Genomic DNA, 18264 nt, shown 5'->3' on the forward strand with positions numbered 1-18264 from the left:
TGCTGGTGTGTGGAGAAAGTGAAGTAGGAAGTATATAGGCTTCAGTTTCCCCAGCCATAAATAGGGATGATAATAACCACTTTGTTCACCGTCAGCACTAGCCAAAATGGGGTGGGGTGGGCAGCCATGCACAGAGAGATTAGGAAAAGGGGTCTGAAATCAATGATCACATACACACATTCATATTCTGTCTCCCACCATTCTTTCAGTAAATAAGAGGAGGAAAGAGATGAACTATAAAACTAGGCACATTTTTTTAATGAGCTACAAACTAAATTACAAATAACGTTAATAGCAAGAGCACTCAAGGACAAGGGTGACAGAGACAAATCATAAACAAACAAAAAAATGCTTTTTTTTTTTAGCACTGTCATTACAAAACCCCAAGGTGCACATGGCAACAAATCCACCCACTATGACCAAAAAAAAAAAAAAGCCAACTCTACTATTGGATATAACCTGAAATATAAATATAATTGTTCATCCTTCTTTTAAAGAAATATTTTTACCCATGCCCTCACTCAATCACAGCCCTGAAAAAGTGTCAGCATTCTCAAAATGATGCCTAAACCCTAACTTCTAACTCCTATGGGGTAGGAGGTGGACTTCAGAGGAAAATGGGATCAGGGATCCTTGGCAACTGAAGAACTAAGAATACTAAAAGGAAGAGAAAAATTCAAACATCTCTCACCTGCCTCATAAGGCCATGGTGAAGCAATAGATTGGAATGAAGCATAATCCCTGTCCCAGGGCCTCCCAGATTCCTCATGCCTGTAGAAGGGACAAACAAGGGGACTGGGGCCAATCATTTTTCTGCAGCCCCACCCGGGCTGAGTCTTCAGTCTCCAGCCTATTAGGTGAGGCAAAACACTAACTAGGGTATAAACTGATTGGATCTATTTTTTCAACCGAATTCTTTAAAATAGACTCCTCCCAGTGGTTTTGTTTTACTTGGTTCTCAAAAGCACCAACTTAGCCCCTGCTATCATTTGGCCTTTATAAACATTGTGGCAGCAGGAGGCTTGGGATCCTGGTCATCCCAAACACTGGAAATAATAATTATGGGGCATTCAGAGATTGGTACGGCAAATCTAACGTGTAGGAAGGCTTTTTTAAAATTATTTTTATACCAACCCTCTTCAGCAATAACTAAGAGAAGGGGGAAAGGGTGGTGGAGGCTAACTTAAGTGCATCTAATACTGAAACTTCCTTTCATTTTCACTGGTTCCCCCCTTTCACCCCTGTATTCCCAGAGTTGGCTGGCCAAGACTAGAAGGTGAGTGTTTAAGGCAAGATCAGAGGGCCCACCTGAGTCCAAATAGCCCAAGGCCAAGCCTGGTCAAGCCCACACTGGAGGAGAGGGTGAGATTAGGGCTGGGGGCTTCAAGAAGGCTATCAGAGTCGAAGATGGGGTACTGGCTTGGTCACATCCTGGAAGAAAGGGTGAGCCAGGGCTGCCTTGGCCGAAATCCGCTTGTTAGGGTCGTAGTGCAGCATTTGCTAGAGGGAGAGATGCATGTTGACTTCAATGATGTGATAGTGGACTAAATGGGCAGCAGGTGTTCCCAGAAATCAGGAAACCAGAACTCCTTCTACCCAAGGCAGAATTCTCACTTCCATCCTCCCATAGCTGAATCAGTGTGCCAACAGGGAGAGCAGGAACCAGGGAAATGAAACACTGAGGCCCAGATTTCAGGGTCTCATCCTTCCTTCATCCTGGAAAAGCCCTTCCCTGGGAGAAATGAATGAGGGAAAACAGGTGCCCACTCTCACCGATAACAAGCTCCGTCCATCTTCATCCAGGGGAGGTACAACTTTACTAAAATCTTGCCGGGCCCACTTGGGGAAACTTGGCTTGTAATCAGGCATAGAAGTAACTCCTGGCCACACCACCTCATCTGGGGTCCCCAGAGTCCGAAAGATCCGGAAGAGCTGGTCAATCTCAGAATCTCCAGGGAATAGGGCCCGGCGAGTCACCTGAAAATGGGGAAAGAGGAAATGCCAAGACCCACGTTGACGTCAGTCAAAACTCTCCTCTATACAAAGGAGTTCCCACAGACAGTAAAAGGTCAGCAGGGCCCCATGACTCCCTCCCCAGGGCCTTTCATGGGGTCAGTCACACAGAACCTGAGACAATGAAGTTCCTTCATCTGTCTCCTCGCCCCCTCCTTCCTTCCCCCAACCATGGCTTTGCAGATCCCCAAGGCTGGGTGGGTCTGGGAGGGGGTGAATGTCTGGGGTGCCACTGACATGTAGCAAAGGTATCCCAAGCCACTCACGGGGTAGGGGGTAGACACTGCGGTCATCCCCCAACCTTGTGATGCAGCCACTTCTAGATACGAGCACAGCGGGCAGAGACTCTGTCTTCCATTTCTTCTGTGTTCCCCACAGCACCTAGCATGGTGCTGGGTACCCACTAGGTGCTTAACAAATATTTTTTGATGAATTGAGAGAGGAATACGGACAATTGTAAGGTAATGCACTGGGGGGATAAATGCACATTACATATGTATAGGCTAATGGTCTTTAAGCTCTTGGTTACAACCAAGATAAAAGACAATAAAACATATTGCTGATTTGAAGACAGCCTACTGCACTGCACTGTTATATTAAAGGAGATGGGAGCTTCTACATAAAGCCAGGCTTCAAGGATCCTTCAGTCTGAAAAGCCAGAGGTTGAAGGGGAACATGATCTAAATCTTTTTTTTTTTTTGAGATGGAATCTCATTCTGTCACCCAGGCTGGAGTGCAGTGGTGCAATCTTGGCTCACTTCAACATCCATCTCCCGGATTCAACCGATTCTCCTGCCTTGGCCTCCCAAGTAGCTGGGATTACAGGTGTGTAATCCCAAGTAGCCACACCTGGCTAATTTTTGTATTTTTAGTAGAGACAGGGTTTTAACATGTTGGCCAGGCTGGTCTCGAACTCCTGACCTCAGGTGATCCACCTACCTCAGCCTCCCAAAGTGCTGGGATTATAGGTGTGAGCCACTGCACCCTGCCTAAATCTGCAGTTTAAATGAAGGGTGTGGGTAAAATGACCACAGTTGTCTTCACTACATTGCTGGCACCATACAACAAGGTCTACAAGCCTTGAAATGAAGGCCTGAAATAAAAGAGGCACTAAATGGAATCATTCTCCCAAATATATGCAGACTACAGCTAAAACAGCTGCAGAAATGCTTTAACTCATTTCAGGGATAAGAGATGTATACCAGGTACTAAGGCTGTTTGAGGATATCCTAACACTGTGGTTGATATCAGCGCAACAGTTGCATCCTTTCCCACCATTCCCCTTGGTGCTACTTTAGAGAGAGAACCCTGTGATAGAAGGGCCATAGGTCTGGGCCAAGAAGCAGTTCTGTTGTTCTTGGATGTGGGGAGGAGGGGGAGGGGGCTGGGTGGAACTTGGGCAAGCCTCCATACCATCTCAGCAAAGATGCAGCCCAGGCTCCAGATGTCCACAGCTGTGGAATAATATTTGCAGCCCAGGAGGATTTCAGGAGCTCGGTACCACAGGGTCACCACCTGAGGGACGGGAATAGGGAGGGGCGGGGTGGTTTATAGGGTATGGAAATTCCCGCATCTCAGTTCCTCAACACTACTCTGCTTACTCTTGGCCTCTTAACAAGCAGTTTCCTTCCCTCCATCTTTCCCCTCCCACTGATTTCCAGTCCATAGTTCTGGACTGAACCCCTAATTTGAGATCTTCCTGGAAAAACTTGAGACAAATTGGTCATAATTTTATTTCTAAATTTTTTCTTTTTGTAAATTTGTAGAGATGGGGTCTCGCTATGTTGCCCATGATGGTCTCGAACTCCTGGGCTCAAGTGATCCTCCCACCTCAGCCTCCCAAAGTATTGGTATTACAGGTGTGGGCCCAGTTAGCAACACAGTATGAATTCCATGCATACCCTAAGACTCTTTAGGATGTCAAGAGATTATTTCTACCTAGTAAGAAACTGTTAGCCAGATATTTTTAGTAACTTTGTGAATACCCTAGTTAACACCTCTTGGGAAGCTCAGAGAAAAAAGACATAAAGGGACTCACCTCATGGGTGTAAGTACGAACAGGGACTCCAAAAGCTCTGGCTAGTCCAAAGTCTGCTAGCTTGATGGCCCCCTCTGTGTTAATAAGCAGATTCTGAGGTTTAAGGTCTCGGTGGAGGACCCGATGAGAATGGCAGAAAGCTAGGCCCTGGAGCAGCTGGAACAGATAGCTCTGACAAAGGAGAAAGAGAGGACTGTGTTTCTCCATTACAGTGAGCAGATTGGGTTTGCTCTGTGCCCCCAAAACTCTACTAAAGCCTTTATTATGTTGGATTATAGTTACATATTTACAAGCTATTTCTCCCAATGGACTGTCAGCCCAGAGAGGATAAGGACCAAGTCTTACTCAATTTTGCATCCCTTTTCTACATGCTGTGCATTGAACAAATGTTTGTTAATAGATTGAAAGTAGCTCTGGGAGTGAAGAATTCAGCCCTAAAATAGACAATAGGGACTCACTAGCTAGGTCTTCTACCAAATGGAAGGGCTTTTTGGAGGAATTTACCAAGTGCTCTCAAATCCCGTTTATCTGAGTTTCATCTGACCTCCCACCTGAGTTGCTAGGTTGACTCACTAGAGTTTCAACTTTGATTGTTCAGTCCAACCCTAGGGTTAATGAATATAATGAGCAGGGAAGGAGACACAAAAAGAAGGGGAGTGTGTGTGTATAGGGGATGAGGGCTCAGAAGGAGGCCAAAATCATAAAATATCACCCTGAATTGCCTGCCACCAATCCCCCAAGACATGCCCATGATGAGAGGAGCTGATGAGAAGCATTACCTTGATGAGGGGAAGAGGAATGCCAGTGAGAGCAGAGGCATCCATGAATTTCTTGAGATCTTGGTGCAGAAATTCAAAAACCAGGTAGAGTTTATTTTCTGTGTGAATGACATCCAGCAGCCTAGAGAAGGAAAGTTTGAGGAAATGGAGGTGTGAGAGAGAGAGAAATGCCCACACTGTACAGACAGAACTTATCCTCCTTTCCAGCTGGATCACCTCTCAGACGCATACTTACTTGACAATATTAGGATGGTTAAGCTCCTTAAGCAGAGAGATCTCTCGGATGGCAGTACTGGGCACACCCTCAGTCTCACTTGGAGAGGTTGGGAAAGCAGAGATGGGAATATGGTTACAAATATTCCCTTCCCCCCCACCTAGTCATTTCTTTCCCCCAAGGAGACACCACCCAGCACCCCCTAGGAAAGTGAGAGAAGAGAAAGGGTGATGGTAAGAGCTAATTCTTGGGTAGTCAGGGTGTGGTTTTTGGACATATTAAGGCCATTATCTCCTCTTTTCCCAGGGGTAGGTAAGTAAAGCCGCCTGGTGAAGGTGAAGCAGGGAGACTGTAATGGAGGGGAAAAAATGCAGGAGTAGCCCCCAGCCTCCCCAGAGGGGCCAGTGAGGTTCAACTGCCATTCTTTGGAAAGAGGAGAGAATTCTAAGGTGAGGGTGGGGCAGTGAAGAGGGCTCTTCATTCAGAAAGGCGATTCTCGCCGGTTCCCACATAACTCCACTCCATGGAGAGTCTTGGACCTCATCTCAGAGACCTCCTTTCTCTCCCCGAGTCTGTAGTCGCACATTTGGGGGCACGATCCGGCTCAGTTTGGGAAGAAAGTTTTCCATGGATTCCACACCACCCTATACTCTCCCCAGGGAGTATAAGTATACTCTTCATCTTCTACTGGCCCCCAACCCACCTCTCCACTTCTAAAGAAGTCCCTCCCTGCTCTCTTCCGGTCCCTGGACGGCTACCCGCCCGTGGGGGGTTGGGGGGGACAATCAAGGAGGTCTCCAGTTAGGAGTCCCGGGTACAGAGGCCACTCACGTGTCCAGGCGGATTTTCTTAAGCGCCACCACTTCTCCCGTCAACTTGTTTCTGGCTTTGTACACAACTCCGTACGTGCCCTCTCCGATCTTTTCCACCTTTTGGAAGTTCTCCATGAAGCGCCAGCGAGTCGGGTCAGCCCGGCCCTGGAGCGGGGGCCTGGGAACCCTGCAGAAGGCGGACCCTGGCTCTCGGGGGCCGAGGAGGGGGAAACAGGGCCCAGTACCGTGGCCCCGGGTCGGGATGGAACGCAGTATACCTCTCGCTCTTGTCAATTTGGCCAACTTGAAACAATGTTACCGCCTCCCACCGAGTTCCCGACCGCCACCAGAGGCCCCGCCCCTGCTTCCCGCGTTTCCCTGGCTCCGCCCCCAGGCCTTTCTATTGGTCAACGTCAGAGCCGGGGGGCGAGCCCAGCGCTCCTCCCCGCAAATGATCCCGCCCCAGGCAAGTTTGGTTCTTGGGGGCTAGACAAGTTTCTTCCCCGGTGGGGCGGCTGAACACTCTTCCCAAGTACCTGCTTTGGGTCCAAGTTTCCTACCTATGTCTCTAGTCTGTAGGGATTTCTTGATTTCTAACTCACTATTTTCACCAGTCCTGGGGAAAATATGTATCGACCTAAGGTTAAATTCCACCTGGCCCAGGAGCCTCCTTTGGAAACCAGGAAGCCAGGAATCTCGTCGCAAAGGAATCCTGGGCCTCAGAGGAGTCGTTGCCTCTGCCTCATAGCATACCCCGACACTGTCTCTGTTTTGGGATGCAGGGTTCTGTTTCTGTCTTTTTGAGAAGTTCCTGGTTTAATTCACTCTCCCATGATAAACTGTTGTGTCTGGTATGTGTTATGCAGCTGCCTTTCAGTTAGCTCTTGCCCGGGAGTGCATCAAGATGAGAGTGACCCAGTGAAACCAGAAACTGTCATTGAGTAGCAGGATGGGAAAGCAATGTCTAGGGACCAGGATCCCTTTGTCAGTTTTTCCTTTTTCCTCTCCTCCGGCCCCTCCCAGGCCTTCTCTGAGGGAGAAGAGGAAGGGCTATGCAAATGAGCACCCTTTTCTTATATAGGGGCCTATCCCAGTCCCCCCAGTGCCTTTGGTTGCTGGAGGGAAGAACACAATGGATCTGGTGCTAAAAAGATGCCTTCCTCATTTGGCTGTGATAGGTGCTTTGCTGGCTGTGGGGGCTACAAAAGGTATGTGTGGATATGTGGACATGAGCAGGTGTGAACTTGGGGATGAATTCTCCCTGCTCTGGTTTCTGTCCTCCTAATGGGAGATAGGGGCAATATTTCAGGCGTCTCCCACTCATTTGATTTAGTGAGGATGTGGGCACCTGGGCTCCCTCCCTACATGGAGATTTGGGATTGAGCCTGAAAATAATCTCATATGCTTGGAGGGGCAGAAGGATAGAAGGTCTCTGTGGCACTGATTCTGAGGCTTCCTTGGCAGTGAGCTGGAGCACGGGCTCCAAAGGGGTGAAATGTGCGGGAGACTCTTTTAGGAAACGTCTCTCGGGGTAGGAGATTTAAAGTGGGGAGTCAGAGAATGTGGTATTGGGTAAGAACACTAAGGAGATACAATCCTCTCCTCTTGGGATGGGTACGGGTGAACACAGCCCAGACCTTTTGTTGTGGGGCTGGAGAGATAGGCAGAGGGGTCTCAGCTGAGCATCACATGAAAGGGCTCTGGGGGATTGGGCCTCGTGACAGGAGCAAGGGGCGGGGGTGGGGTGGTGAGAGGGTCTGGAATGTCCCGTGCTGCTCTGAGGAGAGTTGGAAGTGGAGAAACAATGGGGTATCTTATGACTTCTCTTGCTCTAGTGGTGGGATGCTCAATAGATGATTCCAGATCCTCCCCCAGCAGAATCAACTAGGGTTACAGCACACATTAGGAAGGGAATGAGGCCGGGCGCCGTGGCTCACGCCTGTAATCCCAGCACTTTGGGAGGCTGAAGCAGGTGGATCATGAGGTCAGGAGTTCGAGACCAGCCTGGCCAATATGGTGAAACCCCGTCTCTACTAAAAGTACAAAAATGAGCTGGGCATGGTGGCACATGCCTGTAGTCCCAGCTACTCAGAAGGCTGAGGCTGGAGAATCACTTGAACCCAGAAGGCAGAGGTTGCAGTGAGCCAAGATCACACCAATGCACTCCAGCCTGGGTGACAGAGCGAGTCTCCGTCTCAAAAAAAAAAAAAAAAAAAAAGAAAGGGGATGAGGCCCGGCACAGTAACTCATGCCTGTAATCCTAGCACTTTGAGAGGCTGAGACGGGTGGATCACTTGAGGTCAGACCAGCCTGGCCAATATGGTGAAACTCCATCTCTACTAAAAATACAAAAATTAGCTGGGCATGGTGGTACGCACCTGTAATCCCAACTACTTGGGAGGCCGAGGCATGAGAATCGCTTGAACCTGGGAGGCAGAGGTTGCAGTGAGCCGAGATCACACCATTGCATTCCAGCCTGGGCAACAGCAAGACTCTGTCTCAAAAAAATAAAAAAAGAAAAGAAAAGAAAAGAGATAAAGAGGCCGGGTGTAGTGGCTCACACCTGTAATCCCAGCACTTTGGGAGGCCGTGGTCATAGGATTGCTTGAGCCCAGGAGTTCAAGACCAGCCTGAGCAACATAGTGAGACCTTGTCTCTATGAAAAGTAAAAAAATTAGCCAGGCCTAGGCCAGGCTTGGTGGCTCACGCCTGTAATCCCAGCACTTTGCGAGGCCAAGGCAGGTGGATCAGCTGAAGTAGGGAGTTTGAGACCAGCCTGACCAACATAGAGAAACCCAGTCTCTACTAAAAATACAAAATTAGCTGGGCGTGGTGGCGCATGCCTGTAATCCCAGCCACTCAGGAGGCTGAGGCAGGAGAATCGCTTGAACCCGGGAGGCGGAGGTTGTAGTAAGCTGAGATCGTGCCATTGTATTCCAGCCTTCCAGCCTGGGCAACAAGAGCGAAACTCTGTCTCAAAAAAAAAAAAAAAAAAAAAAAAATTAGCCGGGCTTGGTGGTGAGCACCTGTGGTCCTAGCCACTTGGGAGGCTAATGAGGAAGATGGCTTCAGCCTAGGAGTTTGAGGCTGCAGTGAGCGATGAACGTGCCACTGCACGCAGGGTGAGAGAGCAAAACCCTGTATCAAAAGGAAAGGAAAGGGGAAAGGGAAAGGGAAGGAAGTTTCTGCAGGAAAGGCAAAAATGGGGTGAGGGTAGTTTTTGCTGTGCTGAACTATATACAGAAAGGAGAGGAGAGGGGAGGGAAGGGGAGGGGAGAGAGGTTTCTGCAGGAAAGGGAAAAATGGGGTGAGGGTAGTTTCTGCTGTGCTGAAATACATACATTACATCCCAGCCCTGCTTTCTCCCTAGATGTTTAGTCTCACAGATTTCTAGGAAGTTCTCCTTGATCTGACTTTCCTCACTGTGCTGCAGTTTCAAGTCTTTTTCTTTTACTATATTCCTTAATGTATCCTGGAAAGAGTCTGTTCACACCCACCCACCTAAGGCTCTTAACAAAAAGACTGTACTTATATTTTGGATCCTGATTTTAAAAATCATAAGACCTTTTTCCAGATATTTATGAAATTTTATATGGACTGAGTTTGATAATTTTGTCTAGCATGAAATGACATTGTGCTTATGCAAGAAAATACTCATACATTTTAAATTTGTAGGGTTAAAATAACACGATGTCTGGGATTTGCTTTTACATACTTTAGCCAAAACAAAAACAAAAACAATAACTAGTAAGGATAAACAAAGCAAATGTGGCAAGGTGTTGATAGTTGTTGGACCTGGGTGGGGCAGATGGAGGTCCAGCATATCCTTTTCTTCTCAGACCTCTCTTGGTCAGTTACAATAATTTTGTCTTCCCTGTCCCCATCCCCAATCTCTGCCAGCCTCTAATCCATCCTCCTCACTGCTTGCCATCGTGATCTTTCTAAAACACAAATTTGATCATGTTCAAAAGTAAATTTTTATTTTTTTTTTTGAGATGGAGTCTTGCTCTGTAGCCCAGGCTGGAGTGCAGTGGTGTGATCTCGGCTCACTGCCACCTCTGCCTCCTGGGTTCAAGCAATTCTCCTGCCTCAGCCTCCTGAGTAGCTGGAACTACAGGTGCCCGCCACCACGCCCGGCTAATTTTTGTATTTTTAGTAGAGACAGGGTTTCACTTGGCCAGGCTGGTCTCGAACTCCTGACCTTGTGATCCACCTGCCTCAGCCTCTCAAAGTGCTGGGATTACAGATGTGAGCCACCGTGCCTGGCTAAAAGTAAATTTTATGGTATGTGAATTATGTCTTGATTTAAAACAAAACAGGCCAGGCGCAGTGGCTCACGCCTATAATCCCAGCACTTTGGGAGGCCGAAGTGGTTGGATCACTTGAGGTCAGGAGTTCGAGACAAACCTGGCCAATATGGAGAAACCATGAAACATGGCGAAACTAAAAATACAAAAATTAGTTGGGTGTGGTCGTGGGCGCCTGTAATCCCAGCTACTCAGGAGGCTGAGGCAGGAGAATCGCTTGAACCCAGGAGACAGAGGTTGCAATGAGCCGAGATCATGCCATTGCACTCCAGCCTGGGCAACAAGAGCGAAACTCCATCTCAAAAAAAAAAAAAAAAAAAAAAAAAAATGCACTTCGAATGTGAGAATGAATGGGGTGACATGAATAGAGTGTTATCCCTGAGAAGGAACTGAAAGGATCCTAGGGCCCTTCATGGCACATTCCTTTTAGTACCCAGAAACCAGGACTGGCTTGGTGTCTCAAAGCAACTCAGAACCAAAGCCTGGAACAGGCAGCTGTATCCAGAGTGGACAGAAGCCCAGAGACTTGACTGCTGGAGAGGTAGGAACTTGGAAGTTCCAGGGGAGGGCATGGTGGGAGTGGGATGAGGAAAAAAGCAAGATGAACTGCATCGAGTGTAGCTTGGGAAGAAAAGGAGGGGAAACGTATACAGGGAGGGGAAGCCCAGGAGTCCCAGCTAATGTAGCTTTCCTTCCCAGGTGGTCAAGTGTCCCTCAAGGTCAGTAATGATGGGCCTACACTGATTGGTGCAAATGCCTCCTTCTCTATTGCCTTGAACTTCCCTGGAAGCCAAAAGGTATTGCCAGATGGGCAGGTTATCTGGGTCAACAATACCATCATCAATGGTGAGTACTTCTCTATTCTAGGTCCTTATTCCTAGGGCTCAGGTTCCCTGGTATGCCCAGTGAGCTCAGGGAATGCCCCTTCCTTCTCTACTTTTTTTTTTTTTTTTTTTTTTTTTTCATTTTTGAGACGGAGTCTCGCTCTGTCGCCCAGGCTGGAGTGCAGTGGCGCAATCTCGGCTCACTGCAAGCTCCGCCTCCCGGGTTCACGCCATTTTCCTGCCTCAGCCTCCCGAGTAGCTGGGACTACAGGCGCCCGCCACCATGCCCGGCTAATTTTTTTTTGTATTTTTAGTAGAGACAGGGTTTCACCGTGTTAGCCAGTACAGTCTCCGTCTCCTGACCTTGTGATCCGCCCGCCTCGGCCTCCCAAAGTTCTGGGATTACAGGCGTGAGCCATCACACCCGGCCTCCTCCTTTAATTTTTAAAACAAGTTATATGTGTAATACATACTCATTGTAGTTAAAATTTAAAAACACAGAGAAGGCCGGGCGCGGTGGCTCACGCTTGTAATCGCAGCACTTTCGGAGGCCGAGGCGGGCGGATCACGAGGTCAGGAGATCCAGACCATCCTGGCTAACACGGTGAAACCCTGTCTCTACTAAAAAAAAAAATACAAAAATTAGCCGGGCGTGGTGGCAGGCACATGTAGTCCCAGCTACTTGGGGGGCTGAGACAGGAGAATGGCGTGAACCCAGGAGGTGGAGCTTGCAGTGAACCGAGATCATGCCACTGCACTCCAGCCTGGGCGACAGAGCGAGACTCCATTTCAAAAAAACAAAAACAAAAACAAAAAACAGAAAGCAAAAAGAAAAGAAAATTACAGCTGTAGTCCCTGCTACTCAGGAGTCTCAGGTGGGAGGATCATGAGCCTGGGAGGTCGAGACTGCATGATCACGCCACTGTACTTCAGCCTGGGTGACAGAGTGAGACCCTGTCTCAAAAAGAAAAAAGAAAATTACAGTCCCTAAAGTGGAGGACAGCAGAATTCAGGGGACCTAGAAGTTGAACAGACCTATATTTAAACTTGTCCTTGATATGTGACCTTGGGCAAGTTACTTGTTTTGTGTTTCCATTTCTTTTTTTTCTTTTCTTTGAGACAGAGTCTGGCTGTGTCGCTCAGGCTGGAGTGCAGTGGCAGGATCTCAGCTCACTGCAACCTCTGCCTCCTGGGTTCAAGTGATCCTTCCGCCTCAGCCTCCTGAGTAGCTGGGAGTAGCCTCCCGAGTAGCTGGTACAGGCGCATGTCACCATGCCCGGCTAATTCTTTTGTATTTTTAGTAGAGACGGGGTTTCACCATGTTATCCAGGATGACTCAAACTCCTGAGATCAAGTGATCTGCCCACCTCACTGTGTTTCCATTTCCGAAGATAAAAGGATTGTTGTAAGGATTAGAATGTGATAATATGTGTAAAGTACTTAATGTAGTGTCTGCTCTAGCCTACAGTAAAGGCTAAATAAATGCTATCTAGTGCTGTTATTTATTTATGTATTTATTTTTGAGACAGAGTCTCGCTGTGTCGCTCAGGCTGGAATGCAGTGGTGCGATCTTGGCTCACTGCAGCCTCCACCTCCCAGGTTCCAGCGATTCTCCTGCCTCAGCCTCCTGGGTAGCTGGGATTATAGGCTTCCGCCAGCACGCCTGGCTAATTTTTGTATTTTTAGTAGAGACAGGGTTTTACCATGTTGGCCAGGCTGGTCTTGAACTCCTGACCTCAGGTGATTTAACCACTTCAGACTCCCAAAGTGCTAGGATTACAGGTGTGAGCCACTGCGCCTGGCCCCCTAGTGCTGTTATTTTTATTCCACTAGCTAGAGCAAATCACTCTAAATATTTTGATATGTGGCTATATATATATACATATATCTTTTTTTTCTTTTATTTTTCTTATTTTATTTATTTATTTATTTATTTATTTTAAAGTCAGGGTCCTTCTCTCTCTCCCAGGCTGGAGTACAGTGGTGTGATCATAGCTAATTGCAGCCTCAACCTCCTGGGCTCAAGTGATCCTCCTTCCTCAGCCCCTGGAGTAGCTGGAACTACAGGTGCATATCACCACACCTGGCTAATTTTTTTAAAATGTATTTTGTAGAGACAGGGTCTTGCTATGTTGATCAGGCTGGTCTTGAATTCCATGCCTCAAGCAGTCCTCCCACCTCAGCTTCCCAAAGTGCTGGGTTTACAGCCATGAGCCACCACACCTGGCCAATTAAATTATAGCTTCTGGCCAGGCACGGTGGTGCACGCCTGTAAACCCAGCACTTCGGGAGGCTGAGGCGGGAGGATTGCTTAAGCCCAGGAGTTCAAGACCAGTCCTGGCAATATAGCAAGACCCTGTCTCTACAAAAAAATAAAATTAGCTGGGTATGGTGGTGCATACCTGTAGTCCCAGCTACTCGGGAGGCTGAGGTGGGAGGATTGCTTGACCCTGGGAGGTTGACACTCCAGTGAGCTGTGATCACACCACTGCACTCCAGCCTGGGCATCAGACTAAGACCCTGTCTCTAAAAAAAAAATGTAGTTTCCACACCCTCAACCCCCAACTACCACCCCAAATGGTTATATCATGGAGAATGTACTTTCTAGCTAGGGAATATTCCCAGAGCCCCTCTCTGATACCCTGGGAGCAATTTTAGGGGTTTTGATATACAAAAAAGAATGCCAGGGTTTGAGAGTGACTCTGTATTTATCTTTCAGGGAGCCAGGTGTGGGGAGGACAGCCAGTGTATCCCCAGGAAACTGACGATGCCTGCATCTTCCCTGATGGTGGACCTTGCCCATCTGGCTCTTGGTCTCAGAAGAGAAGCTTTGTTTATGTCTGGAAGACCTGGGGTGAGGGACTCCCTTCTCAGCCTATCATCCACACTTGTGTTTACTTCTTTCTACCTGATCACCTTTCTTTTGGCCGCCCCTTCCACCTTAACTTCTGTGATTTTCTCTAATCTTCATTTTCCTCTTAGATCTTTTCTCTTTCTTAGCACCTAGCCCCCTTCAACTCTATCATAATTCTTTCTGGCAACTCTTCCTCAATTGTAGTCCTACCCCATGGAATGCCTCATTAGGACCCCTTCCCTGTCCCCCCATATCACAGCCTTCCGAACACCCTCAGAAGTAATCATACTTCCTGACCTCCCATCTCCAGTGCCGTTTCGAAGCCTGTCCCTCAGTCCCCTTTGACCAGTAATCTCTTCTTCCTTGCTTTTCATTCCAAAAACTTCAGGCCAATACTGGCAAGTTCTAGGGGGCCCAGTGTCTGGGCTGAGCATTGGGACAGGCAGGGCAATGCTGGGCACACACACCATGGAAGTGACTGTCTACCATCGCCGGGGATCCCGGAGCTATGTGCCTCTTGCTCATTCCAGCTCAGCCTTCACCATTACTGGTAAGGGTTTAGGAAGGGGCAAGGCCAGTTGTAGGGCAAGAGAAGGCAGGGAGGCTTGGATGGACTGGAAAGGAGAAAGGTGAAATGCTGTGCAAACTTAAAGTAGAAGGGCCAGGAAGACCTAGGCAGAGAAATGTGAGGCTTAGTGCCAGTGAAGGGCCAGCCAGTCAGCTTGGAGTTGGAGGGTGTGGCTGTGAAAGGAGAAGCTGTGGCTCAGGCCTGGTTCTCACCTTTTCTGGCTCCAATCCCAGACCAGGTGCCTTTCTCCGTGAGCGTGTCCCAGCTGCGGGCCTTGGATGGAGGGAACAAGCACTTCCTGAGAAATCAGCCTCTGACCTTTGCCCTCCAGCTCCATGACCCCAGTGGCTATCTGGCTGAAGCTGACCTCTCCTACACCTGGGACTTTGGAGACAGTAGTGGAACCCTGATCTCTCGGGCACTTGTGGTCACTCATACTTACCTGGAGCCTGGCCCAGTCATTGCCCAGGTGGTCCTGCAGGCTGCCATTCCTCTCACCTCCTGTGGCTCCTCCCCAGTTCCAGGCACCACAGATGGGCACAGGCCAACTGCAGAGGCCCCTAACACCACAGCTGGCCAAGTGCCTACTACAGAAGTCGTGGGTACTACACCTGGTCAGGCGCCAACTGCAGAGCCCTCTGGAACCACATCTGTGCAGGTGCCAACCACTGAAGTCATAAGCACTGCACCTGTGCAGATGCCAACTGCAGAGAGCACAGGTACGACACCTGAGAAGGTGCCAGTTTCAGAGGTCATGGGTACCACACTGGCAGAGATGTCAACTCCAGAGGCTACAGGTATGACACCTGCAGAGGTATCAATTGTGGTGCTTTCTGGAACCACAGCTGCACAGGTAACAACTACAGAGTGGGTGGAGACCACAGCTAGAGAGCTACCTATCCCTGAGCCTGAAGGTCCAGATGCCAGCTCAATCATGTCTACGGAAAGTATTACAGGTAAGAGTGTCAGTGCGAATGAGGTTCACGGAGGTGGGGTACCCTGCTCTACTCTGTAAGTCTTACCCAGGACTCAGATGTTACCCAATCCTTTGCTTAGCACTATGGTCCCCTCAGAGTTCTCACTGGCCTGGCTATAAAGCCCTCCAGTCTCTCTTAATGACATGGAATAGGTCTGGAGTTCAGGAAACCAAGGTCTTCCCCTAGGCCATGAGGAAAGAGCTTGTTGCTTTCTCTACTGCTGAGAACGGTTGGCGAGACCAGGGAACAGACTGTGATCATTTATATAATATTTATAGCTCATTTTCTGTTCAAGCATAAATGCACGAAAATCCTTCCCAGATTCCGAGATCCTGATCCTTCCATTTCCCAACCCTGGATTCCCATCCCAAAGCAAAAAGGGAGGAATGAAACAGTGATGCTTAAATGAGTTAACACATGTTGAATGTCTAGCCTAGGACCTGACATAGTGTGGGGTGTGATAAACATTTGAGGATTTTTTAAAACTCCAATGCCACCCCTAACTGTGACTCTGGAGGAGTCATTTTCTTCTTCTGGGCCTCAGTTTCCTTATCTATAGAATAAGGTTTCCCAGGTCTTATCTGATTCCAAGCCTGTGACTCCAGAATCCAGTAACTCTGGTTCAACCTGAAAAAATGCCTGCTTGGCCTCTGCCTCCAGATGAGTCATCTGTCTCTTGATCTTGCCTCCTTGATCCTCTCCTGCCAGGTTCCCTGGGCCCCCTGCTGGATGGTACAGCCACCTTAAGGCTGGTGAAGAGACAAGTCCCCCTGGATTGTGTTCTGTATCGATATGGTTCCTTTTCCGTCACCCTGGACATTGTCCGTGAGTCTTGCCTACTTTGGGGGCTGATGGAGGCAGCTGTGTGCTACCTAGGCTGGTCAGTGGAAGCACACCTTGGGAGGAATTACTCACCTAGATAGGAAGAATACCCAAATGCCAGAGTCCTCATTTGAAAGCACAGGGATGGGATTGGTGGAGCAGCCCTGGGGCTTTTCTGTCTCTGGGCTTTTGGGGAGGCCAGGTAGAGGAATCCTAACTTGATAAGCTTGCAACTCTGCAGAGGGTATTGAAAGTGCCGAGATCCTGCAGGCTGTGCCGTCCAGTGAGGGGGATGCATTTGAGCTGACTGTGTCCTGCCAAGGCGGGTGAGTGTCTCACTAGTGTGCTGGTAACTCTTTGGTTGACTGTTTCTCCGCTCTCTGGCATTTAGTGTCCCTTCCCAGATCCCCTTATATATGCTGACACTTCTTCCAGGCTGCCCAAGGAAGCCTGCATGGAGATCTCATCGCCAGGGTGCCAGCCCCCTGCCCAGCGGCTGTGCCAGCCTGTGCTACCCAGCCCAGCCTGCCAGCTGGTTCTGCACCAGATACTGAAGGGTGGCTCGGGGACATACTGCCTCAATGTGTCTCTGGCTGATGCCAACAGCCTGGCAGTGGTCAGCACCCAGCTTATCATGCCTGGTAGGTCCTTGGACAAGAGCTAAGATGAGGAAGGGAGTGGATAGAGGGCAGCTGGCAAGCAGCAGACACTGAGTGAAGCAGTGCCTGGGATTCTTCTCACAGGTCAAGAAGCAGGCCTTGGGCAGGCTCCGCTGATCGTGGGCATCTTGCTGGTGTTGATGGCTGTGGTCCTTGCATCTCTGATATATAGGTAAGGGCCTCATCACACAGCTCAGACCCCCTTATCCCTTATTATCACTACTCACTTTTCCTCAAGGGGAGAAGAAACCACCTCTCCCTTTGAGGAAGCATGGTGTCCAGGAAAGAGCCCAGGCTTTTAAGTTAGACAGACCTGGGTTGCAGTCTTGCTTGTAGGACCTGGGGGAAGTAGCTTAACCTGTCTAAGCCTCTGAAAAGTAGGTAAACTAATACTTGCCCTGTGGGGCTGTTGTAAAGATTAGAAACAATGAGTAAAGCACCTGGCTCTGAAGCAAGAGTGCAATAATTGATATTAATGACTGTTGTTAATAATATGAAGAGTGGGGGCAGTTTGGGTAAACTGAGTTTTCTTTTTTTTTTGAGACGGAGTTTCACCCTTTTTGCCCAGGCTGGAGTATAGTGGCATAATCTCAGCTCACTGCAACCTCCACCTTCCAGTTTCAAGTGATTCTCCTGCTTCAGCTTCCCGAGTAGCTGGGATTTCAGGCACCTGCCACCACACCTGGCTAATTTTTGTATTTTTAGTAAAGACAGGGTTTCGCCATGTTGGCCAGGCTGGTCTCAAACTCCTGACCTCGTGATCTGCCTACCTTGGCCTCCCAAAGTGCTAGGATTACAGGCATGAGCCACCATGCCTGGCCTGGGGTGAACTGAGTTTTCTACCTGCAAGAAGGGCAGATCCCCCAGGCCTGGGGTGGCATGGTCCTTAGGCAGGAAAGCTTACGGGGTGAGGGAGGAATGGACAGAGGTTACCACAGAAATAAGAGAGGGTAAACCCTGGAGGTGAGGAGAAGGGGAGGAAGCTAGGATCAAGGCTAAGCAGACTGGGATATGGGTGTGTTCCCTTCTTTGGAGAAGCACAGACAAGCTACCTTTGTCCATTGCTAACCAGTTTACCCCTTCTCCCAATATCAGGCGCAGACTTATGAAGCAAGACTTCTCCGTTCCCCAGTTGCCACATAGCAGCAGTCACTGGCTGCGTCTACCCCGCATCTTCTGCTCTTGTCCCATTGGTGAGAACAGCCCCCTCCTCAGTGGGCAGCAGGTCTGAGTACTCTCATATGATGCTTTGATTTTCCTGGAGTTGACAGAAACACCTATATTTCCCCCAGTCTTCCCTGGGAGACTACTATTAACTGAAATAAATACTCAGAGCCTGATGCTGGTTTTTCTGTTGCTTCTTGGGAGAATCTACGTCATTTAAGGAGTGAAGGTAT

The 18264-nt window shown here is 48.8% G+C and overlaps 2 protein-coding genes across 9 annotated transcripts; one reads left to right on the forward strand and one right to left on the reverse strand.

Moving 5' to 3' along the window:
- Window positions 1-230: 230 nt before the first annotated feature.
- Window positions 231-6284, reverse strand: CDK2 (cyclin dependent kinase 2). Of its 4 annotated transcripts, XM_016923249.4 has the most exons (7): window positions 5876-6265; window positions 5066-5143; window positions 4831-4951; window positions 4052-4222; window positions 3427-3528; window positions 1774-1977; window positions 231-1500 (listed from the first exon to the last, which is right to left on the reverse strand). In XM_016923249.4, exons 1-7 carry the CDS (start codon window positions 5989-5991, stop codon window positions 1396-1398), a joined length of 897 nt encoding a protein of 298 aa, XP_016778738.1. In that variant the 5' UTR covers window positions 5992-6265; the 3' UTR covers window positions 231-1395. The 4 variants fall into 4 exon arrangements, with proteins under 4 accessions (XP_016778738.1, XP_016778740.1, XP_016778739.1 ...); XM_016923251.4 differs by lacking the exon at window positions 3427-3528 and having other exon boundaries at window positions 5876-6284; XM_016923250.4 differs by lacking the exon at window positions 5066-5143 and having other exon boundaries at window positions 5876-6236.
- A 5-nt stretch (window positions 6285-6289) lies between these two features.
- Window positions 6290-18207, forward strand: PMEL (premelanosome protein). Of its 5 annotated transcripts, XM_009425173.4 has the most exons (13): window positions 6299-6322; window positions 6938-7064; window positions 10594-10704; window positions 10863-11009; window positions 13707-13841; window positions 14230-14391; window positions 14643-15128; window positions 15255-15365; window positions 16095-16211; window positions 16450-16534; window positions 16644-16849; window positions 16952-17039; window positions 17963-18207. In XM_009425173.4, the coding sequence occupies exons 1-13, from the start codon at window positions 6308-6310 to the stop codon at window positions 18096-18098; spliced, it is 1926 nt and encodes a 641-aa protein (XP_009423448.4). In that variant the 5' UTR covers window positions 6299-6307; the 3' UTR covers window positions 18099-18207. The 5 variants fall into 5 exon arrangements, with proteins under 5 accessions (XP_063642670.1, XP_009423448.4, XP_009423445.4 ...); XM_063786600.1 differs by having other exon boundaries at window positions 6290-6322; window positions 14643-15365; XM_009425170.4 differs by having other exon boundaries at window positions 14643-15365; window positions 16931-17039.
- Window positions 18208-18264: the final 57 nt, after the last annotated feature.

Source organism: Pan troglodytes, chromosome 10 (genome assembly GCF_028858775.2).
Source record: "Pan troglodytes isolate AG18354 chromosome 10, NHGRI_mPanTro3-v2.0_pri, whole genome shotgun sequence".
Lineage (NCBI taxonomy): Eukaryota > Metazoa > Chordata > Mammalia > Primates > Hominidae > Pan > Pan troglodytes.

Bases quoted from the DNA above. Each gene is read 5' to 3' on its own strand.
- CDK2 (XM_016923249.4), bottom strand. From the start codon at position 5,991: ATGGAGAACTTCCAAAAGGTGGAAAAGATCGGAGAGGGCACGTACGGA. The intron at 5,144-5,875 runs GTGAGTGGCCTC...AACCTCTCCAAG, and splicing joins AAGAAAATCCGCCTGGACAC to TGAGACTGAGGGTGTGCCCA. The intron at 4,952-5,065 runs GTAAGTATGCGT...TTCCTTCTCTAG, and splicing joins AACCATCCTAATATTGTCAA to GCTGCTGGATGTCATTCACA.
- PMEL (XM_063786601.1), top strand. From the start codon at position 6,633: ATGCAGGGTTCTGTTTCTGTCTTTTTGAGAAGTTCCTGGTTTAATTCA. The intron at 6,708-6,937 runs GTATGTGTTATG...TTTCTTATATAG, and splicing joins ATGATAAACTGTTGTGTCTG to GGGCCTATCCCAGTCCCCCC. The intron at 13,842-14,229 runs GTGAGGGACTCC...CAAAAACTTCAG, and splicing joins TTATGTCTGGAAGACCTGGG to GCCAATACTGGCAAGTTCTA.